Here is a 23587-nt window from a genome sequence, read left to right as displayed (position 1 = left end):
TCGGCCAGCAAAGCTGGCTGAGGAATTCTAGGAGTTGAAGTCCACAAGTCTTAAAGTTGCCAATGTTGGAGACCGCTGATATAAATTGTTTATTTGAAAGGGGAAGAGCTGTACTTAAAGACAAGTTGAAACAATTAATATTACTGTGCACCCATTTCCAATGTTTTCACAGTTAGGAGAGAATACATTGTCCCAAAGGTGCTTTTTTCAAGAGGCAACTGGACTTTCTTGTTTTTCTTTGAAGACTTTCACTTCTCATCCAAGAAGCTTCTTCAGCTCTGACAAAGCTCAGGAGAATCTTCAGCCAACATAACATACATGCACACTTTAAACCTAAGAATACACTAAGGCAGAAGTTTCTCCACCCCACGGATAACACACCCAGAAACAAACTGTGCATTGTGGTATATGCAGTACAAAGCAACAATTTCATAAACATATGGCACAACATAGGAGCACAAAACTATCAGGAAAAGCTTCAGCAGTCCATCTGCCTTTAAAAGACAAAAGCCACTCTTCTGAAGACAGCAAAGTCCACATTTTGGACAGAGAGGATCGCTGCTTTGAAAGAAGGGTCAAAGAGGCCATCTAGGTCAAAACTGAACAGCCCTCTCTCAACAGGGGGAAAAGGGATACTACATCATCTGTCTGCAGTCTACAACACAGTCCTTCCAGCAGTTCCAAGAAGGCTCCACAGCCATTTGCACTACTCAGGTGACCCTGATGACACAGATAAACTTCCAGGTGATCTCAATGACTCTCTAAAAGAATGCAAATGACCAGCTGTCTGCAAGGAGTATAAATCCTTCCAATCCGCACCATCCAGTCAGAGCTGAAGAAGCTTCTTGGATGAGAAGCGAAATGTCTTCAAAGAAAAATAAGAAAGTCCAGATGCTTCTTGGAAAAAAGCACCTTTGGGACAACGATGACCTGGATGACTGAGAATCTCCATAGACAAAGAGAGTACATTATATTTAATATACTATAACGGAATACAGTGTATGTTGACATTATATCTGAAGACCTGTGCAATTGTCTTTTTTTTTTCTTTTTAGCATCATTTCATAAGAATGACATAGAAGCAGTTTTGACTGAGGTGGTTCTTTTGTTGTTGTTCGTGTTTTGCTAATTTCCATGGTGAAGTATGCCTGAGTTGTCCCAATAGTACTAAACTGGCAAGAGTAGTGGGAGAAAAGTTGCTTTCAAAATCTAGCTAACCCAACTCTTTTTCCCCCCCTTTCTCTCAAACATTGATCCAAGAGAAACACATTTGCTTCTTTTCCCCAAAAAGGCAAACACAAACACGCAGGCAAGATACACGTCCCCAGGCTCATCAATCTCCATCAGATGTGGGCCACCTTCGGAGAATTAAATCAAGTCGCCAAGGTATAGATTGTCTGGCCTTTTTGGAAAGTGTTAAGAGGGGAATGAAAATACTTCAGCGTGCTGGGAGAGAGAAAGAGGCCATCGCAGAACAAATTTTATTTCTTTGAGGGCTGAGGTCAGTTCGTCCGAAAAGAGAGGGATGATGATAGAAAGGGAGAGGGATGAGCTCATTTAGTTAAAGCGTTGGTGTCGGGGTGGCCGGGAAAGAAAGACGGGGTCAATCGACGCCGAAGCTGGTCAGAGATGGAAGAACTGCTCTCCCTCGGAGTGCGTAGGCACCTCAGGAGCCCCTGCCCTCAAGTGACAAACCGCGCCGCTTTCCCACTTCGGAAAAACAGCTTGTGGTTGGAAACCCAGCAGCTCTCCCTCCTCAAGCAAAGCCAAGGATCGTTTCATTGAAGGCAATTGGGGCCATCTCGATCTGGCTCCGTTTCAGAGGTGAGGCTCCGAGAGACACTTCGAAGAAAACTTTTCCTCCCCGGAAGCTTTTGGAGTGCGGGGCGAGAGCAGCCCCGCAGCCAACTAGCGCACCTCACGCCGGGCGGACTGAGGTAGCCTTGCAAGGCAGCTAAAGACAAGCCTCCAGATACATCAGCCGAACCTTGAGAAAGGGGGAATGCCTCGCTCAGGGCTGCGGGATTCTAGGTCTCCCTCCGCTCCTAAGATACCGACTGAGCAGGACCGACGCGTAGCACCCCCTTGACTTGGCGCCTGGCAAGCCACTTCTCCTGCTCTTCTTCTCAGCCCTGGGGAGCTTCTGGAAACCCTTTGCGTCACCCCAGCGATTTCTGCCTCAGTGCCAGGTGGGTAAGTAAGCTTGGCAGTCGAGAAGAGTCTAGGCTACTGGGGAGCCTATCCCAGTCTATGAACGATGGGTAGCTATGGGATAAATCTTCCGTCCCTTTTGAAGGGACTGGCAATTCGTGCGGGCTGGAGATGATCAGATCTCCATTAATTAAATGAGCCAGAATTGCAGTAGAATCGCCGTTTGTTCGGTTCTGACTTAAAAGCTTATATTCAAGATACTGAGGAGAAACATCATTCCGCAGGATCCAAACTCATCCAAACTCATTTTCCCCATGGAGTCAGTGAAATCTACTCACTGGAGTAGATACCAAGTCTATTCTTGGTATCCTACGGATTGATCTTTGAGCCTTTCTTTCCTGATAACATTTGATATTGGCTCGTCCACAGTTTAGGTAGCATGAATCTCTTTGTAGTAACCCTAATAGGCTGAAAATCTGCTATCAAGGATTGCGGCTGTAAAATTTTATTTTCATTTTCAGTGTATGTGTGTCCTTTTGCGTCACTGCTGAGGTACAATTCAGCAGTCTGTATAGTCTGTATTATTTTGCTGTTTAGTTAGAAAGAGGGCCAGCCTGGGAAAATTATGGATTAGTGAAACAATACACAGTAACATATTTTCCTCATCTGATGCTTCAGTATCTCTGTTAAGTTTTGTTACGGGAGGGGTAATTGTACTGATTAAAATTGTGCCGTGTCAGTATTTTATCTAATATAACCATTTAAAGCCCCTGCTTTCACATAACATCCTTTTATTCAATCATGACCATGAAGAAACAGTTCTGAAAACAATGGTTAGGAATGTAAGAAGTTGCAAGTTACTAAACTACCAATCTATCCTATTTTGTCTTGCATTCTGTTAGAGCTTGTGTTCTTGAGGAAGTTTATATGCAGCTTCTTCTCCACAGCCTAGCATAATATATTGTAAAATATAACCTAAAGTGTCTGAGTACCCATCCAGGTCTTGTGTGACTCCAACTCTAAGCAAGTTTACAACATGACTTACAGTGGAAAGTATGTCTTTTCTGAACCCTGAACAAGAAATTTTTCAGATGTAACATATGTTGAAATGGAAGTTAGAAATTGTTTTTCATATTAATTTATCATGTACTAAATTCTGTGAATATCTAAAACTATGTAATGGTAGTGGAAAAATTATGCTTAATAATTTTAGAATGTAGAATGTCTTCATTTCATGTAAAATGTAATTCTGGTATGATAATTCAATTCAGTGGAAATAACTATAATTACTTTGTGAACAAATATAATTACTCTGTGTAATTATATTTGTTCATATCATGAAAAAAAAAGCAAGGGAAAGTTAGTTTGCTGGGGGAAAAAACCTGCAAATGGGATGAATGGTGGACTTCTCTTTTCATCATGAGATCTGCCATTATTTGGGTTCTTTCTACACCCTGAGAAAATGGTTGCAGGTTTTATAGCAAACAAGTCTTCTTTCATATGCAAAATCACAAATTCAAATGCTATTCATATATTTCATATATTCATATTCATATATTTTATGGCTTGGCTCCAGATTACATACAGGGCCACCTCTTCCCACTAGAGCCAGTCGAACTGCTGTAATCATGTCAGGATAAGTAGTTGAATTCCAGGAGGTCAAGTGCCAACATTCTGGAAGGTCTCCCTACCTTCTGGAAGAGGCTGGAGACAGGGTTTTTCTGGAGGGCATTTGCGATGTGGTGCAGATGGTGTGGGCTGATCTTCTTACATTCTTTTATTATAAATATACCAACCATAGACTAAACAGGGTGCTAAACAGGCACCATACTCCTCCTACATTTCCTTTTCTCATACTCCCCAGGTACATTGCATGTACCAGTAAATTACTTTAGGTAACTCTATGCATGATTGGGTTTACTGGAAAACTCCTTAATTGGAGAGTCAGATATAAGTTCTGTGTACATCTGAGAGATAAACAAATGCTATTTATATACATGAAACATAAAATGTTTGCAAGGTGTCACTATTATGCCTTTGGACATAGTAATTAGAGAAGGAATAATATTATAGAAACATTTTTGTTTCACTGCTTATTTTTAATTATGTTTGTTTTAAAAAACAGTAGCCTTGAATCCCTGTTTCACTATTTATGTTGATAACCATTGGTTGTGACGCTGTTGAGTACTCCACATTTTGATTTATTTAATTATACTTTTTCCAAATTAAATTTGGAAAACAAATCAATTATGGAAAATATGAAATATTATATTTGAGCTAACCAAAATAGTTTTGAGGCATCGCTATAACAAAATAGACTTTCTCTTTCAATGCTGGCCAATTACTCTGCTAGCTGACATTTACTTGGTTTATAATTACAGTTCTTGTAAGCGATAAATTGGACTGTTCTAGTTAAAGTGTTTATTGCTTTGACAATGAATAACTGTACACTAAAACAAATATTGGATAAACTAATAATGTAAATTCTATGTACAGTCCAACTGAGCACGCTAGCATTTGTATAAGAAAAACATTCTCTGTTTGAATATTTGTAGAAGAACTCTAGCAGGCCACAATTCAGTTCAATCCAATACTCTTTTCTTCAGAAACCAGATCAAGCAAAGGCAGCGGAAGTGAGTAGGGGTCCATTAAAATAACAACATACAGGTGTCAGCTGCTTTTCCTGCTGAAAAATGAGTGATTCTAGCCCATGAGGCACGAATATGAGAAAGAGAGGTACAGTTCAGATTTTGAATCTGTTCTACTTGTGTATTGAGAGATACAGATTGCAGTTGCTTCTTTTCTTCCTAGTAACAATTTTTCTAATGTTAGAAGTAAAACAATCTTAACAACAAAGTTGACTTTGTAAAAATATACAAATAGAATGAGACTATTGCCTTATACACTGTAAGCCGCCCTGAGTCTTCGGAGAAGGGCGGGGTATAAATGTAAACAAAAAAACAAACAAACAGCTATACTCTTGAATTTTTGCATGTGAGCTTCCTAAATCCAATAATGATCTTGGAGAAGTCTAGCGTGATGGATAGATAGTTACAGTACTAAGACTTGTACGCCTCCTCAATCTCTCTAGGAAGCTTACACCACCACAAAATATAACAAAACACAGTTATAAACAAAACTTCCGCAATAAAAACAATAGTGCCATTTTCTCACTACTGGAAAATAAAATAAATTCATAATTAACACACCTTTCTTTTCAGTGCCCAAACCAGTTATGGATAAACAGTGGTTTAACAGGGAAGAGACTATCATTGCTGGGAGGGCAAGTTGTTGTGGAGGTGGAAACAATAAACAGAAATGCTCAATTCCAACCCTCCAGCCAATTTATTTGTGGGGTCACACAATATATCTTCTGTGCTAGGCTGCATTGGGCAGCAAATCTTGTTTGGAATAGATGGTCTCAAAGATAGATACATCCCAAACCATGTATTACCAGTATATATAGGTCCCAAACAACATATCTGAACTCTACTTAGAAGATAGCCCACAGTTAATGAGTTCAAAGGTCATGCGGGAGTCTAATGTTATCAGGTCGGCAGCTGCATTTTGTACCAACTGTAGCTTCTGTTTGTTTTTTTTAAAAGGGGCAAATTTATGTAGTCCCACTGAAAAGATAAGGGCATGAATGAGTGTTGTTATTGTCTTTCACTCTAAAGAAAGTAGCTGTTGGCACTCCAGCCAAACCTGGGCAAAAGTTTTACTTTCATTTTTCTTCCAAATTAACAGCCATTCCTTCTTGTCAGGCTTAACATAACGTAATAACAGAGTTGGAAGGGACATTGGAGGCCTTCTAGTCCAACCCCCTGTCCAGGCAGGAAACCCTACACCATTTCAGACAAATGGCTATCCAACATTTTCTTTAAAATTTCCAGTGTTGGAGCATTCACAACTTCTGCAGGCAAGTCGTTCCACTTATCGATTGTTCTAACTGTCCGGAAATGAGGCTGACATCATTTTGGAGGGAAGATTCTAAGTAATTCATACAGAGATCAATCTGAAAGAACATTGAACAAATGCAGTAATTACCAGAAATCAGTATGAATTTATCAAAAACAAATCTTACAAGACTATTTTATCTCATTTTTTTCCACCAGATTTCCTCTCTTCCCCCCTTTCTCACTCTTCCCCTTCTTTTAAAATAATAACAGAAAAAGAGAAAAAACAAAAGGACAAAAATACAATCATTATTTAAAAAAAAAAGAATATAGTGCTTAAAAATAAGTGAAAAAATACAACAGAAAAAAAATAAAATAGAGTATAATTTGTCATTACAACAGGAAACAGTTAAAAGTATATGTAATACAAATAATAAAAAAGTATTTAATACAGAGGTCACACAGATGTGTGTGTATGTGTAGTTGTACAGTATTTATTGTAAAACTATCATGTTTTTTTTAACCTATTGTATTCTATGTAAGTGGAGCCCCATTTTTCATTAAACTTAGCCAAATGAAAACTACGTCAGTAGGCAATGTGCTCAGAAGTAGCAAATGTAATCAGGTCTTCAGTCAATTGAGTAAATAGGGCCAGGCATTTATCTTTCCCATGCTGCAATATAGGTCTTTTACTATAGTAAGGGCATGGAGAATCCATTTATATCATCCAGTTGTCAAATTCCTTGTATTAGGTATGTAAATCAAGAGAATATCTACACTAAGGAAAAGGCTTGCATGTTCAGACCACTGTCATGAATTCTTTATCTTCTTTTGTCGGCCAGATGACAAGCAAGTAGGCGATAACAAGAAGTATGTCCCTGCTATAGCATAGAAGAAGTATGAAATATTAGATATGACCATCTAAAAGATTTGGGGATGTGTAGGGAAAAAAAGCCATAACCAAAACAAGCAAACCTCCTTTTGATAATCATGGATAATGCAAGAAATAATAATTAATATATACTAACTTAGCATTCCGTTTGAACACAGCTATTACTTTTGTGTTGCACAAAGCGGAGAAATCTGAAAAAAATGAGATTATGTCTTTTTATTATTTATTTATTTATTTATTTATTTATTTATTTATTTATTTATTTATCATATTTGTATACCGCCCTATCTCCCTAGGGACTCAGGGCGGTTCACAGGCAAATAAAAAAGGTACATATAAATACAAAATAAAATAATAAAATAACAGATAAAAAGCTTATTCTACATGGCCCAATTTTTTTAAAAAACAATATAAATAATAAAACCCATTAAAACCAATATAAAATTTAAAATCTAATCCAGTCCTGCGCAGATGAATAGATGTGTTTTAAGCTCGCGACGGAAGGTTCAGAGGTCCAGAAGTTGACGAAGTCCTGGGGGGAGTTCGTTCCAAAGGGTGGGAGCCCCCACAGAGAAGGCCCTTCCCTTGGGTGTCGCCAGACGGCACTGCCTAGCTGACGGCACCCTGAGGAGTCCCTCTCTGTGATAGCGCACGGGTCGGTGAGAGGTATTCGGTCGCAGCAGGCGGTCCCGTATTAGATGTTTTTATCCTGCCTTTTATTATTTCAATATGTAACTCAAGGCAACGAACATACATAATACTCCTTCCTTCTCCTAATTTCCCTACAACAGCAATGCTGTGAGGTGAGTAGCCCAGGCGGTCACCAGAAGGTAAGACTGATTAGAGAACACCACTCTCTTCCCCAAAAAAGAATAAAATAAAAATACTTAAATGAAATCGTATTTACTTGCAAGAATCTTTTTCTAGCACATAAGTTACAAGTGGGAAACAATTCCAAGAAACCGGGATTTTATTACATATTCATCCTTCTGTCTATATCTTCCCTAACTTTGGAAGGGACTATTGTCCAGATATTATTATTTTTTTTCAACACTGTTTGAGTGAATGTAGCCCTTTTTTTTTTCTCTTGTGAGCTATTTCCATCTATTTAAAGAACCTTTAAAATCAATATGATTAGTCCTTGTTGCAATGAAAACTCTTTGGTAATACCAGTCTCTATGGGCACACTTATTTCTAGTCCATGCAATTTTCTTAGCAAGTTCTTTTAGAAGTGGTTTGTCCTTACATTCTTCCTAGAGAGAGAGAGAGAGAGAGGCTCTGACTTTGTGCCAAGGTAGGACTAGAACAGTGGTGGTCAGCCTGGTCCCTACTGCCCACTAGTGGGTGTTCCAGCTTTCACACTGGTGGGTGGTAGGAGTTTTGTCCGATACTGAAGCACTTTCCTTTTTTTTAATTTAATTGACTTTTTAAAAAATTTTCATAGCATTATTTAAAAACATTTTAACTAGGTTTTCATAAAATTCCCCGTGACAATTTAAATTTCTGAAAATATACTATTTGTATCGTCCGTGCATAGGTTTAGTTCACGTTACGTAAGTGAAATTAAATGGCGCTATAGTGCGACTGCAAACAAAAGAGCCTCGTCCCAGAATAGCTCAGTCATCTCCCCCCACACCACCCAGCTGTAACAGACAAGCAGAGCTGGTAGCAGCCCCCCCCAAACCCAATCCACAATGCGCGAGAGGCATGCGCAGACAACGATACACGGCGCATTACTGTGGAACTGGTGGGCGGTTAGAAAATTTTACTACTAACAGAGATACAAAAGTGGGTGGTAAGTATAAAAAGGTTGACTAGAACCTGGTTTGTAGGCTGATGCCTTAACCACTAGCAGCTGGCTCTCTATTAGCACATAGTACCTTTTATTTACTACCAGAAAGCTATACTAATTCACTTCGTGATATAAGACACTGCTAGGAAAGAGGACCATCACTAGACCATTCTATTCCCCGGTGTGCTGAAAAACTTCCTGGTTTGAAGTCTGTTTAGCAGAATATGTGGCCCTCCACAGCATTCTTTGCTTCGTGACATGAGTCTATTCAGCTCTGACAAATGTTTTGCTGACTTAGAAAGTTTATCATGCTTTGGAATAAGAGTTGGCATAAGCAATGTAGTAAAATGTATGCATCATAGACAAAATTTTGATGCTGCAACAGACGTCAATTGCCTGGGCACCAGTGGATACATTCAGCACACTCATGGTGGTGGGGAGAACTTTTCTGATATTACAGATCATCTTCATTTACTACTGTAATGATGGAAAACATTCTGTATGCAGCAGTTCCTGTCAAGAAGTGAGCTGTTATCACTCCCTGATGATTTACAATCTAAACTATATACCAGAGGTTAAGTTACAGTTTGGTATTGCATTGCAAGGACTACTGTTTATAGTTGTAATGTATTACTGTAAGTTTTGGCGGGAGTTTTAGGCGGGAAATATCTCGTTTCTGATTGGATGCAGCCTCAGGCTGAAGTGTATATAAGGAGAGGTTTTTCTCCAGAGTTTTGCTGGGTCACACTATATTAAAGAGCTGTTGTCACTAACCTGGTCTCCTGCCTCGTCAATACCCAAACTTAACATTGGCGACGAAGGTGGGATATTGAGGCAGAGCACCAGAACAGAGCTGAACTCACTACGAGAATCAAACCCAGCAAGGTGACGGCGAATGCAGCGATGACCGGCTACACGCCACCCACTCCGTTTGACCCTGCCCAGGAGACATGGGGAATATATATGACCCGTTTCGAAAGTTTCCTGGAGGCAAACGAGTTACAGGGAGTCTCCGACAACCGCAAACGGGCTTACTTCATAAGCCACTGTGGGTCCGCAGTCATCGCCGTCGCAGAAGCCCTAGCGGAGCCAACACCGCTACACTCCGTATCGTGGCAGACCCTTCAGACCCTCCTGAAGAATCACTACGCACCAGCCCCGCCCAAATACGCTCGACGGCACGAGTTTGGGGAGCGAGGCAACAAGAAGGCGAGTCTATCAGCGACTACATGGCAGCCCTGAGACAAGCCTCCAAGCATTGCAGTACCGCGATCTGGACGAAGAGCTGCTGGAACAACTTATACGGGGGTCAGAGACATCCGTTTGAGGAGACGGTTGCTAGCCAAGAGCAACCTGACATTGGCAAACGCCTGGACGAAGCCAGAGCCCATGAGATGTCCAACCATGCAGCAGACACCTTACAAAGCGACTCACGCCGATGGCGGGCGCAAAGCCGAGCACAGTCCACCACGAAGAAACCTATCGTGAGTCAACCAGCGAAGAGGAGGAAGAAGTCCACTACACCGGAAAATCGACAAGGAAGACCCGGAGGAATGCGGAAGTTGCGGGCGACATCAGCGCCAAAGATGTAAGTTCAGGGACGCCATTTGCCGGCGGTGTGAAAGGAAGGGCACCTGGCTCAAGTCTGCCGAGCACCCCAACCTTCCGCCGAAAATTCAAATCGCCAATCAGAGCGGCTCTGAGTCAGAGATGCAAACCCCACATTCCGCCGAATTTCAAACCAGCCAATCAGAGCGCGAGATCGGCGAGGCGACCAGCGATTGGCCAGGAAAGAAAGAGCGAAGTCAAACCGAATGACTGTTACCATAGACCACGCAGCTACCCGCATCGAAGAAAAGATCTTCACAAACCCGACAATTGAAGGCGTACCGTGCCGACTGGAAGTAGACACAGGATCGGCTATCACAATCATGTCCTGGGACACTTTTGTGAAAGCCTTGCCGCACATCGCAAAGCGCAAGCTACAGAAACAACGGCTCCGGGTGCAGGATTACCAGGGCAACCGCATCCCTGTTCGAGGACAACGACCGTCGAGGTCAAGTACGGGACATACGAAAAGACCCTGCCCATCACGTTAGTCGAGGAACCTTGCCAAGCTTGCTGGGGCTAGACTGGTTCAGGCGTTGGGAATGGGGTGACTGGCGCCCACCGGAGCGGATGCAACCTGCAAAACGCCCTAATGGAGGAATTCGCAGACGATTCGAGGACCGTTTAGGCAAGTACAAGGGACCCCTATCTCCTTCAATTTAGACCCCCAAATAGCTCCCATTAGGTTAAAGGCAAGGAGGGTTCCTTTTGCACTCAAACCTAAAATCGACAAAGAGTTAGATAAATTAGTCAGCCAGGGGATACTAGTGCCAGTTGACCATGCCAAATGGGAGACGCCAATCGTCACCCTATAAAACCAGACGGGTCCATAAGAATTTGCGCTGATTACAAGGCTACCTTGAACAAAGCATTGCAAAAGAGCGCCTACCCAGTTCCAGTAGTGCAACACTTATTGCACTCACTAGGGCACGGACAAGTTTTCGCCAAATTAGACTTGGCACAAGCGTACCAACAGCTACCCGTAGATGCTAGCACAGCTGAAGCCCAGACCATTGTAACGCACCGGGTGCCTTTAAGTGCACCCGTTACAGTTCGGGTGAGTGTGGCCCGGGCTATTCCAAAATTTGATGGAGCGGCTCCTACAAGGGTTACCGGAGTCGTACCCTATTTCGATGATGTGTTGGTATCAGGGAAGATTTAAGAGAACTGGGGAAGCGATTAAGGAAAGTTTTGGCCATTTTAGGTCGGCAGGATTAAAAGTCAAAGCAAGCAAGTGTCAGATAGGGGTCGAATCTGTTGAATTTTGGGCTATAGAATAGACAAAAAGGATTCACCCCACTGAGAGCAAAGTCAAGGCGATAAAGAGAGCCCCAGCACCCAAAAACAAGACAGAACTCCAGGCTTTCCTGGGTCTGGTAAACTTTACGCCGTGTTTTTAAAAGACAAGGCAACCGTTGCTGAACCGCTGCATAAATTGCTTGGAAAAACACTGTTTGGTCGTGGGGAAGTCAGAGAATAGGGCATTTGAGGCAGTAAAAGTTTGCTATCAAGCGATAGCCTGTTAATACAATACAACAACAGACTGCCGTTAGTATTGGTTTGTGATCGTCCCCTATGGAGTAGGAGCGTACTTAGCCACAGACTCCCAAACGGCACTGAAGCCCCTATAGCGTTCTATTCACGAACGATGTCCCGGCTGAAAGGAATTACAGCCAGCTAGATAGGGAGGCTCTAATAGTGTCAGGGTGAAAAATTTCACGAATACGTTTTTGGGCGAGATTTGAAATTGTCACTGATCACAGACCGCTATTGGGGTTACTGGCTGGCGACCGCCCAACGCCAGTAGCACTCTCACCTAGACTGACCAGATGGACTATTTTTTGACCGCATACTCCTACAAGCTGCAGCATCGGCCTGGAAAGGAGCTGGGGCATGCGGACGCATTGAGCAGATGCCCATTGCCAGGGAAATCGAGGACCCCACCCGGGCACACCGTTCTACTAATTGACTCTTTGGACTCGGGGCCAGTCACATCGCAGGAAGTGGCTCGGCCTCCTACCGGGACGTTGTTTTAAGGACTGTAATCAGTTGGGTTCAAAGGGATGGCCGCTGCGCCGGGCAACGCTTTCAAGGAATTTGTAAAGAAAAAGGGAATTGTCTGTGCAAGGGGTGCCTGCTCTGGGGGGATAGGGTGGTAGTTCCAGAGAAGCTGAGAAAAAAAGTTCTGGAACTCCTGCATGAGGGTCACCCAGGAATTGTGAGGATGAAGGGTTTGGCTAGGAGCTATGTCTGGTGGCCCCTAATGGACAGGGAAATCAGTGACAGGGTTGGCCGATGCCAAGTATGTCAGGAATCCAGACCACTACCACCCACGGCCCCAGTTTTGGAGTGGGAGAAACCCCAAGGCCCTTGGTCCCGCATACACATTGATTTTGCCGGCCCCTTCCACGGCCAAACATTTCTAATTGTGGTGGATGCATTCTCCAAATGGCTGGAGATCATCCTAATGAAATCCACAACCGCGGAGCTGTCATCTCAGCACTAAAACACCTTTTCGCCACGCACGGGCTACCGGACACCCTCGTGTCCGATAACGGCCCACAGTTCACCGCAGCATTATTTGAAGGGTACCTGGCTGAAGAGGGCATCCGACATGCCCTCTCAGCGCCGTTCCACCCTGCGTCGAACGGCCTTGCTGAACGCTTTGTCCGGAGTGCGAAGAAGCGCTATCACGAAGCGGCCCGGCGATTGGCAGGCACAAATCGACGCATTCCTAACCGTCAACACAGGACCCCTGTGTGGCCACCGCCGCAGCCCAGCCGAGCTATTAATGGGGCGGAAGCTACGGTGCCCGCTAGACCGGCTACACCGAACTACGTACAGGACGGGTTCAAAACAAAACCAGATAGAATCCGAGAGTTAAACATAGGAGACTCGGTGTGGGCACATAATTACAGCGACGGCCCTAACTGGAAGAGGGGATAGTCATAGACAAACGGGCCCCAAATCTTATCTAGTGGAACTAGACGATGGCAGAATCTGGGCGCCACATAGATCAATTAAGAAACAGATTGAGCGATAAGGCAGAATTAGGCGAGAACAGCCCTGACTATGATTTAATTAACCCCACAGCTGACTGGAGCCGAGAACAAACAGAAAGCGTAAGCAAAGAACCAAACAGAGACTTATCTGAGTCAGGCGAGGTCCAGCGACACCCTCCGGTCCCTCTAGAGGACAGCAGGTCCGAGCCGGCGAATAATCCAGGGCGGATGGCGGGAGGAGGAGCTCAGAGGGCGAAAAGTCCCTCCGGCAAGCTCGACTCAACTCCAGAAAGTGAACTGCGCAGGTCCGGGAGAGTCAGGAGACGCCCCACGTACCTGCAGGACTACGTAGAGAAGTAATATGCAAATATTGGCAAAGTGCCTTCTGGGAGGGAAGGAGTGTAATGTATTACTGTAAGTTTTGGCGGGAGTTTTAGGCGGGAAATATCTCGTTTCTGATTGGATGCAGCCTCAGGCTGAAGTGTATATAAGGAGAGGTTTTTCTCCAGAGTTTTGCTGGGTCACACTATATTAAAGAGCTGTTGTCACTAACCTGGTCTCCTGCCTCGTCAATACCCAAACTTAACAATAGTGTTATGTTTTGCTAGCATATTACCACTTCTTGAAAACAGAGTATGCCCAAGGGACCATCAAAAGAATTCTTTATTGGCCAAGCATGATGGGCACACTAGAAATTTGTCTCCGGTACATAAGCTCTCAGTGTACATAAAAGCAACTAGTGATAAATCATGATCATAATCATAAATACAATCATCATAAATCATAAGATACAACACTCCATGGTAGTCATAGGATATTAAATAAGCAATCAACATAAATCATGCTAGGATACTAAATAAAACAATCAATATAAACCATAAGTATAGAAGTGACACCTTGGAGTAATACTCTTTTGCAGCATAAAACATTAAACAAGTAACATTCCCTACTATTAACTGACTTTTGCATACCACATCTGGTATTTCTTCATTTTTTAATTATGAGACAATGCAATGGAATCTTTTCAAGTTTTCCTTTCTTGATTTCTGCCTGGGTGCCCTTTGGTGGTGCAGATGCCATGTGGGCAATGGGAAAATCAGTTCTCCCATTGCCAGTAAATAATATGTGTAAGAGCAAATTTGAGCACCATAAAAACAAATAATAGATAGAATCAAGGGAGTCTATGAAAAAGTAGGATTCGATTATTCTGTTAGGTAGGGCGGAACAAAAAATTAAAGATAAGAAGGTCTGAACTTCATATAAAAAGGGCTTGCTCTTGATTAACTGTAACGGTTGTTAAGATCCTTTTGGTTGTGTTTCCTAACTTTCTTCAATAGATATTGTCTATACTCCATTTTTTAATTTTCTTATCAGCATATCTAAATGGTTTTAGTTCCCTTTAAGGAGATGAAACTTGATAAAAGAGAAACTAGCAGATTAAGGCACTGGTCACATTTAACGCCTGTTAACTGTGGCAAAGAAGTGGTTAAGCATTTCTGAATAAATTGCATACCAGGATTTCTCCTGTTCATTGTTCACAGGCTTTGATGGTGTGAGCATCAGTATCTCTCACATCATGTACTGCAGCTGATAGCTGTCATATCTTAGGTTGTGATTCCTTTTAAATAACATGATAAATTTATTAATAGGAAAAAAGCTTTATCCTTGAGAATAAAGCCATTACAAACTCTTCCTTTGTAATGTGAGCTTTGTATTCAGATGTTGAGCACTACACCCTAGATCTTCAATGAAGATATTTATTTATAGAACAAACACCAAATGATAAATATAAACACATATCAAATACATGAGGCTTCATTCATGCTTTGCTCTAGCTTGAAATATTTTGATCACAACTCTTCTGATCTTGGAATTCTACCTATGATGCTTCATGTCCTGAGTCTTTATTCCTGCCTCTCTTTCTTCTCCTTGCCTCAGGATGACATATTCTCCAAAGTGCCTGAGAGCAGGATAAGAAATAACAGAAGGAGAATTATAAAAAAGAGATCCAATCTAGAATTAAGGGGAAATTTCCAGTCAGTGAGAACAATTAATCAGTGGAACGGCTTGCCTCCCAATATTGTGGGTGCTCCATCAATGGAGATTGGCTCAAGGGATTGGACTAGAAGATCTCCAAGGTCCCTTACAACAGATATTCTGTTATGAACCTGCTGTTTTTTTCTTGACAATACATTAGCAGGCCTTCAACAGCAGTATAGAGTTTAGAAAAAGCAGTTATAGTTGCTTCAATGGAGCTGCAGCAGTAAACGTCTTTTTTACTTGCAATCAAATCCATACACATAAACACCCATTTATTTGTAGGTGCCCATCATTTATGAGAAAACCTAAACCCCATAATTCTCTAATTCAGACGATGCACCTTTAGAACATGATAGGAGAATTCACAGTGTCCCTGATTATGAAAATGTTTTATCTGCTTTTTCGGAATGTGATTAAGAATTGATGTTTTGGGTCAATTATTCTAAAAGGAACCTAAAACACTACCCCCTATGACCTTGTCCTATCTGGATTTAGATCATATATTGGTACCAAAATCAGTGTTAATCTCTCTCTCTCCCCCTCTCCCTCCTCCTCTCTCCCCCTCCCTCATTCTCTCCCTCAATCCTGCCTTTTAAAATATATTTATTTAAAATATATTTAAAATATATCAACTCATGGCAGTGAACATGTCTCTTATTCTTATCAGCACCCTCTTATTTTTGGGTAGAAGTAGAAAAGAACATGATTGTTTTATCCTCGCAGATATCAGAAGAGGAGAAAGTATCTACAGTATTTTGTTACCTATGTAAAAGTGCTTTGCTCTAGAACCAGGTCTTTCCTATACACTACTTACAAATGTATTTACTTTCTGGACCTTAGATTTAAAATTATCACAGTCCTGGAAATATTCAGGCCCAGCACCCTCTCCTTTGAATGGAGACTAAGAGGAAAGCTTCCACTTGGCTGACAAACTAGTAGTTTAAACTTTTGATGAATACCATATGGCTTGGAAGGCTCCGGACATAAGATATTTGGATAAGAAATTTGGAGGCAGGCTCCTACTATGTAATATTTTTGCAATATTTATTCTTGACTTCACTCTCACTTTTATTTCTTTAGCTGTTAAAACTTCAAGAAACAGCAATAGTGAAATATTTGTTTTAATTTTCAGATTGTTCAAAGAAACAAAAGAAACTGACCCAACAGTTCACCAGACAAGACAGAACTCTGAAGACTTTTTTTTTTTTTTGGTGTCTTTTTTCATCGAATTTGAGTCAAAGGATGTGTCTGGTAGACAAAAGCACAAACAGGAATTCAACAGAGGTTCAACCTGTCCTAGGACTATTCTTGGGAACCATCTCACTGATTACAGTGGTTATGAATATTTTGGTTCTATATGCAGTGAAAACAGAAAAGAAACTACAGACAGTTGGCAATCTTTATATCGTCAGTCTTTCATGTGCAGATGTGATAGTTGGTGCAGCTGTGATGCCACTAAACATTGTATACTTGTTGAAGGATAAGTGGATTTTGACTAGAAACGCTTGCCTGTTTTGGCTTTCAATGGATTATGTAGCCAGCACAGCTTCTATATTCAGCCTTTTCATACTCTGTGTAGATCGCTACCGTTCAGTCCAACAGCCTTTAAAATATCTCAAGTACAGGACCAAAACTAGAGCCTCAGTCATGATTTCAATAGCTTGGCTGCTGTCCTTCCTGTGGGTGATTCCAATACTTGGCTGGAGAAAATTCACAGATCACAGTGGTATGACAGTTCATAACAGAACGGATGATGAAAACATATGTGAAACAGATTTTTGTAGAACCACGTGGTTTAAAGTCTTGACAGCCACAATCAATTTCTATGTGCCATCGTTGTTGATGCTGTGGTTCTATGCAAACATTTACAGGGCTGTCTGTAAGCATTATCAGCATCGGCAGTTCATAAATGGATCATACAGATGTAACTCTAATGATGTTAGTGTGCATAATGGAAAGATTCAGGAAATGCAAAAGATTTGTTCCCAAAGTTCCAATAAAGACAAAGGATTTTCTTTCAATGCAAATGATAGCTTCGAGCAAAACAAAATGAGAGAAGCTAACCGTCCATTAAGCAGCTTTCTTAAAATCTCGAAGGATTTTCCTAAAGGAAGTGACCATGAAGTAATAAAGGTGAACTGTTTCCCTCTAGCTATAATGCAGAAAGATTTTGAGTTAGGCAATACAAAGGGAAAATATGCCTGGGTCAGTAACAGTACTGAAAATATAAAAAATCCTATCTCCCAGTTAGGCAAAATATCACATCGGCAGAGTTTTGCAGGAGGATCATTGCCTACAATCCACTCGGATCCCTCCCTAGAGCAAAATCCTTATACTGAGCAACATTTTCCTCAGACGTATTCTAACAGAAGAGATCCCCTCAAACTCCGTTACCTGAAAGAGACATGGGGAAAGCTACGTACTCAGTCTGTTTGCCAGAGTCAAAAGCTGCATGTGAACAAGGACAGAAAAGCTGCCAAACAGTTGGGTGTTATAATGGCAGTTTTTATGCTATGTTGGATACCATATTTTGTATTGTTTATGGTCATGGCCTTTTGTGAAATATGTTATAACCGTCCATTTCACATGTTTACGATTTGGCTCGGCTATGTGAATTCTACATTAAATCCATTTATATACCCACTCTGTAATGAAAACTTCAAAAAGGCTTTCAAAAAGATATTTCATATTAAGACTTAACTTATTGCAGAAAAAATTATATTGGGGACTGATCCACAGGTTTATGTTGGAAGGAGGAAATCTGGTATTATTTAAATCTTGTAAAAAAAAGTAAACAATGGTTTGGGTGTCTTAAAAGAGTTGTTTGTCAATTTCTAGTGGTTTGTGGTCTTTTTAACAATAGATTTTATAGTTTAAAACAAGATTTAGCTAGAATGAAATATTTAACATGTCTTCTAAATGCTAACTTTTATATCTGATCATTCTAATCAGTGTTTAATTTACCACAGTGACTTTTTCAAATGTATGTATATTGTGTTATAGTAGACTTTGTGTTCCCGAATCTTCAGGGGTTTCAAAAAAACATTTATTTCTATTTTGATTTTTCTCCAGAAAAAGAATTCACCAGAAATTTAAACTTTTAATAACATTTTGGTTTTATTTACCAACAAATTGGAAACTGACAGCAGACATCCTAGAGTCAGGAAATTCATTGTCCCTTTGTTATTAAAGAGACGCAATCTTTTTCATGTGTATTTTCAGTTCAGCTCTGATTTATGGTAAAAACAAAACCTCATTCCAGTTTCACTTTTGGTTGCTTCATGTATATGCATGCCTTTTTCTGTGCAACAATACAGGAATAGTTTGCCAAACCATTTTTCTGGTTATTTTACCTCTAGGCTTGCTATTTTCTGATACAGGTAGTCCTCAACTTACAACCAAAATTGAGGCCAAAATTTCTGTTGCTAAGTGAGACATTTGTTAAGTGAGCTTGCCCCATTTTATGACCTTTCTTGCCAATTGTTAAGCGAACAACTGCAGTTGTTAAGTTAGTAAACATGGTTGTTAATGAATCTGGCTTCCCAATTGAATTTGCTAGTCAGAAGGCTGCAAAAAGTGATCACATGACTCCAGGACACTGCAACCGACATACATACAACTCAGTTGCAAAGCATCTGAATTTTGATCATGTGACCATGGAAATGCTGCAACAGTCATAAGTGTGAAAAATGGTCATGTTATTTTTTCTGTGCTGTTGTAACTTCAAACGGTCAAAAACGAATTGTTGTAGGTCGAGAACTAACTGTTGTCTCCTTGACCAATGCTAATTATGAATAATTAGTTTCTAGAAAAACAATTAGAACAATAGCTTTTTCGAGATCAACCAAGTAGATGTTGCCTATCTTTTTACTTTGCCTCCCAAAGAGCTTCCATTGTTCTTTCTAAACATTCAGCCCCATCAAGGGAATCTTAAGAGGTCCTCCAATTTAAAAAAAAAGTCCACCAGATTTTCCAAGCTATTAATGATGCATTTTGCCTGCCTAAAACACAAACAGTCCAAATGACAGACTTGTTCTGGGACAAAATGATCAGCAGGGGATATAGAAGGGTATCTTTGCTCAACTTTCTCTCCAGGATGCTCAGGACTGGGATATATTTTTCTCTCTTCATTTGTGATTTCGCCATTTTGGGACTCAGTATTTTTTTAATTGCCACTTCCTCCTTCAGTCTGAATCTGATTCTCTTCAGCTCAGTTTTCAGAGAATTATCATTCTGAAAAAAATAGATAAATTTTCCCAAAGATATAGTAAAAAGCTAGTAGTCAGCACACACAACAGTGTCTAATTTGTTTGAATAAGATCTACAAGAACATACTTTTGTGTCTTAGAATAAAATGTCCGTCTTTAGAAAATCCATATAATAGCACAGTCATGAAATCTAGAATTGGATCCACTCTTTGTCCTGGGTCATCAGCATTCCTCATACAGTATATTATAAAACTAATGGAATGTGTACCATAAAGTTGTTATGCCTGAAATGCTCTTTTTTGTTCTTTTTACAGTACATATAATTGTGCACATATAAAACAATTCTTTATCAGTTAGAAATCTTAAAATCTGATTCCCAAACTGGATTTCAGTATTTGTGAAAGATTAATAAGAACAATTTTCAGTGAATAAACTTTCAAAAACCCAGTGTAATTAATATTTTATTTAATGTTAACTTCCTGTACCTCTTTTCAAACATCATGATATATTTTCCATCTGCTAGAGAAGCTTTTTAAAAGAAAGATTTTTGAAGACTATCTTACAAAATCTCAGATAACTTAATAGTACTTAATATCGGTGTAAATCTGTATGAACCATTGGCAGGAGGGAAAACATTTGTTTGAAATGGATATTAAGCTCCATGAGGTATAAGTTCCTATTTTTTCAGTGTATCAATTTAAGACAAACAAAATTTACATATTCGTGAAAATAGTATCTTGTGCCCCACCTTATCTTTTTGTTTTCTAATGCTGCCACCTTCCAAAGAACTGATAAATAAGAATAATAATGGTTTTTCACTGCATCCACCATTTTATAATGCTCTAAACTCTGTTTTTACTGATAAAATGGCAGAAAAAGGAAATAAAAGCCCTTTCTCAAATTAGCTATCATTCTCTAGAGGGAAACCATTTTTGAGCCTCGTTTGGTTTTAATTCTTGATATTTTATTGGCAAATGTAGTGTTTTATTATTTCTTCTTATTAGTTGAAGATTATTTTTTCTTCAAATAGAGATGTGCCCAAAATTGTGTTTTGCTGTAACTCAAAGCAAATGCTTTGTGTTCTGGAAGTTCACCAATCTATTCCAGATGAATCACAATTTGGCAGAAATAAAACTTGGAATCATTTTTGTTGCACTGGATTTCTGCTGAAACAGAAATTGCAGGAATGCTTGAACAGGTTTGTGAGGTAAGCAGGATAAAATTGGCTCACACTGTCCCCTCAGCAGTTCCCAGTATAGCAGATTTTACCACCCTGATCTTCTCAGCGCTTTGTCTTGCCTTTCTTCCCTCATGTGGTCTCAGCCACCACCAACATCCAAGCATGTATGTGTGTGTGTGTATGTATGTACACACACACACACTCCTTATAAACTCTTAGCCTATCAGGATGTTAATTTTTACGGTCACAGTGAAGTTTATGAACACACCAATCTTAAATCATCATACTATTTACAGGGCACACTTTACATGCTTCTTTGTCCAGGTGATCCTGTCAGCAGCATGTATACCTGTTGGGGGAAGACATTAAAACCAGAGAAAATAGAGGTGTCTTTGGCCCTTTAGAAACAGGACTCGGGGGATGAGGTCCACCTTAGTTGGAATAATAATTCACTCATCTGAAAAGAGAGATCTGCAACTTGGGGTGCATCCAGATTCTTATTTTTACTAGATCTAGAGCAGTGGTGACATTCAAATTTTTTCCTACTGGGTTCTGGGCGTGGCTTGGTGGGGGAGTCATGTGACTGAGTGGGCGTTGCCATGTTGCCCATGTCACGGCCACAGCCACTCAATCACTCAATATATGACCCCCCCCCAAGATTGAGTGGCTGTGGCCGTGAGTGACATGGGCAACATGGCAATGCCCACTTAGTCACAGAACCCCACCACCAAGCTACGCCCACAGAACCCAGTAGGAAAAAATGTGTGTATGAGCACGAGAAGGGCTCATAGTGAATTCTGTGGCAGAGAGAATCCAAACTTTTCTCCCTCCATTCACAGCAGAGCTGCTGCTCCCTTATGGTCCCCCCCCAGTCCCCTCCCTTCAGAAGGTTGAAGTACTTTAAAGGGACAGGCTGCAGCAGCTCCGCTGTGAATGGAGGGAGAAAAGTTCAGATTCTGCCTGTTGTATTTAACGTTGAATTCTGTGGAATATTGAGCAGTCAGATGGGCTGAGGGAGCCGGAAGAGGTGAGCAGTGAGCAAGCGGTGCCAACCATGGGTGAACTGATTCAAATTGTCCCTATGGTTTGCCCGAGCCAGTCTGATCCGGTCGAATTTCACCCCTGATCCAGAGTATATGAAACCTTTGAAGAATAAATTAACAACTAAGTGCCATTTGTGACTCATCCCGAGCTGGTTGAATCTGGCAAGTTCCTCACATCTTGGATAGATGCCATCTTTATTCCTGAAATTTTGAAAAATGTCTAAAATTTATAAGTAAAAACTCCAGTCACTAGACTGCTGATACAGTTCAATATTACTAGGAACTGATTACACAGCTACCTTATTTACAAAGCTACCTTATTTATTTTAAAGGCTATCTGAAACATTAAGGTTTATCTTTGTGTGGCTATTAGGTTCTGATGGAAAAATCTTTCTAAGGATGCACTACTGACCCACTTCGTTACCACCTTATAAAATGCATAATTGATCTCTTGCCAGCTATGGCATTTAGAACAAAAGAAGCTAATCAAACTAAAAGAAGCAATTTTAGTTTTAATTTTAATTTGTTTTTAAAAAAATTTATAGTCAATTTTGTAAAAATGTGGGCTAGAAATTGAGTCAAATAAAAATACTAACTTACCGTTCCTCTTCCCTATTTCAAACTGTCTCACCTAATGAAGCAATCAAAAGTGCCTAAATTTCAAATTCTGTAAAATAGACAATTTAGAATGTATATGAATAAATGGTCAGTATATACAACCATAATGATTTCAAAAAAAGGGAAAAGTCACACATTCATTATATAATAAGGTATAATCATGGTTTAATCACAATTAAATCCAAGTGATGTCCTGAGCACAACCTCACAATGAAGCTCCTCAGCACTTCCATTGCTTAACTGACAAGATGTTAAATTAAATAAGTGCTGAAAACTAAAACCAAGTATGTTAGTGAAAGAGTTAAGGACATGATAACTAGAGGAAAACCTCTGTGGTGCCCCTTCCCTCGGTGTCTTAACCATGTACTCCTTAGTGGTTAATCCAGGACTGAGTATAATGTATAATGATCATGGTTAATTTACAAGCAAATTTGAATGGTATGAGAGCTATGACTAATTTCTTAAAAAGTCAGAACTGTTAAAATAAAAAACACATGTAGAATGTCATAAAATGAGATGTTTCTTTTATAAATCAATGGAATATATGATCTGTCTTTTGAATATTTTAATATATTAATAAGATTGTGTATAAAAACAATTATTAAAATATGTCTGACACGATCTTGACTATGTTCAAAATGGTTTTGCTGCATTCGTAAGAAACCAAATAGATGTTATAATCCCTAACCCTGATTAACACCTTATTCCTAAAATTGCCAAGTTCATAAAATCTGATTACAAGAATGATACTAGAATTATAATCCCCAGAGTTTATTTTATTAGGTTTTGATCTCAGAGTCAGTTCTTAATTGCTCTAGTAGCCAAACCACAGAAAAGAGTAGGAATTAGCAGAGTAGGAGTAGGAATTATCTTCTTATGCTCTTCATTCAAATTAAATTTAGGGTTAAGATGCTAGAACTCTGTCAGGAACAGACTCACTACTTGAATTCATTTCTGTGACTGACTCTAAAATGATTTCCAGTGAAGCTTATTTGTTATTCTAGGTATTTTTGTACACAAAAGTGAAAAGGAGTATATTTTCCATTTCACATTGGGTGATATAACAGTTTTAAAATGTTGTTGTAATGAAGTCCAACAACAGAAAGGAGCCACTGGATATGAAGTATAAATATTTCAAAATGAAGAACTGTACATAA

General features: G+C 40.2%; 1 protein-coding gene across 3 annotated transcripts; it reads left to right on the top strand.

Annotated features, from left to right (window-relative positions):
- Nucleotides 1-1177: 1177 nt before the first annotated feature.
- Nucleotides 1178-22996, top strand: HRH1 (histamine receptor H1). Of its 3 annotated transcripts, none has more exons than XM_058173199.1 (2): nt 1178-1386; nt 16514-22996. In XM_058173199.1, exon 2 carries the CDS (start codon nt 16624-16626, stop codon nt 18079-18081), a length of 1458 nt encoding a protein of 485 aa, XP_058029182.1. In that variant the 5' UTR covers nt 1178-1386; nt 16514-16623; the 3' UTR covers nt 18082-22996. The 3 variants fall into 3 exon arrangements, with proteins under 3 accessions (XP_058029182.1, XP_058029180.1, XP_058029181.1); XM_058173197.1 differs by having other exon boundaries at nt 1178-2189; XM_058173198.1 differs by having other exon boundaries at nt 1178-2193.
- Nucleotides 22997-23587: the final 591 nt, after the last annotated feature.

The sequence above is a fragment of the Ahaetulla prasina genome, chromosome 2, assembly GCF_028640845.1.
Source record: "Ahaetulla prasina isolate Xishuangbanna chromosome 2, ASM2864084v1, whole genome shotgun sequence".
In the NCBI taxonomy this organism is placed as follows: Eukaryota; Metazoa; Chordata; class Lepidosauria; order Squamata; family Colubridae; genus Ahaetulla; species Ahaetulla prasina.
The sequence above is the reverse complement of the archived record's forward strand: the minus strand, read 5'-3'. Positions and strand labels throughout refer to the sequence as shown.

Bases quoted from the DNA above. Each gene is read 5' to 3' on its own strand.
- HRH1 (XM_058173199.1), top strand. From the start codon at position 16,624: ATGTGTCTGGTAGACAAAAGCACAAACAGGAATTCAACAGAGGTTCAA.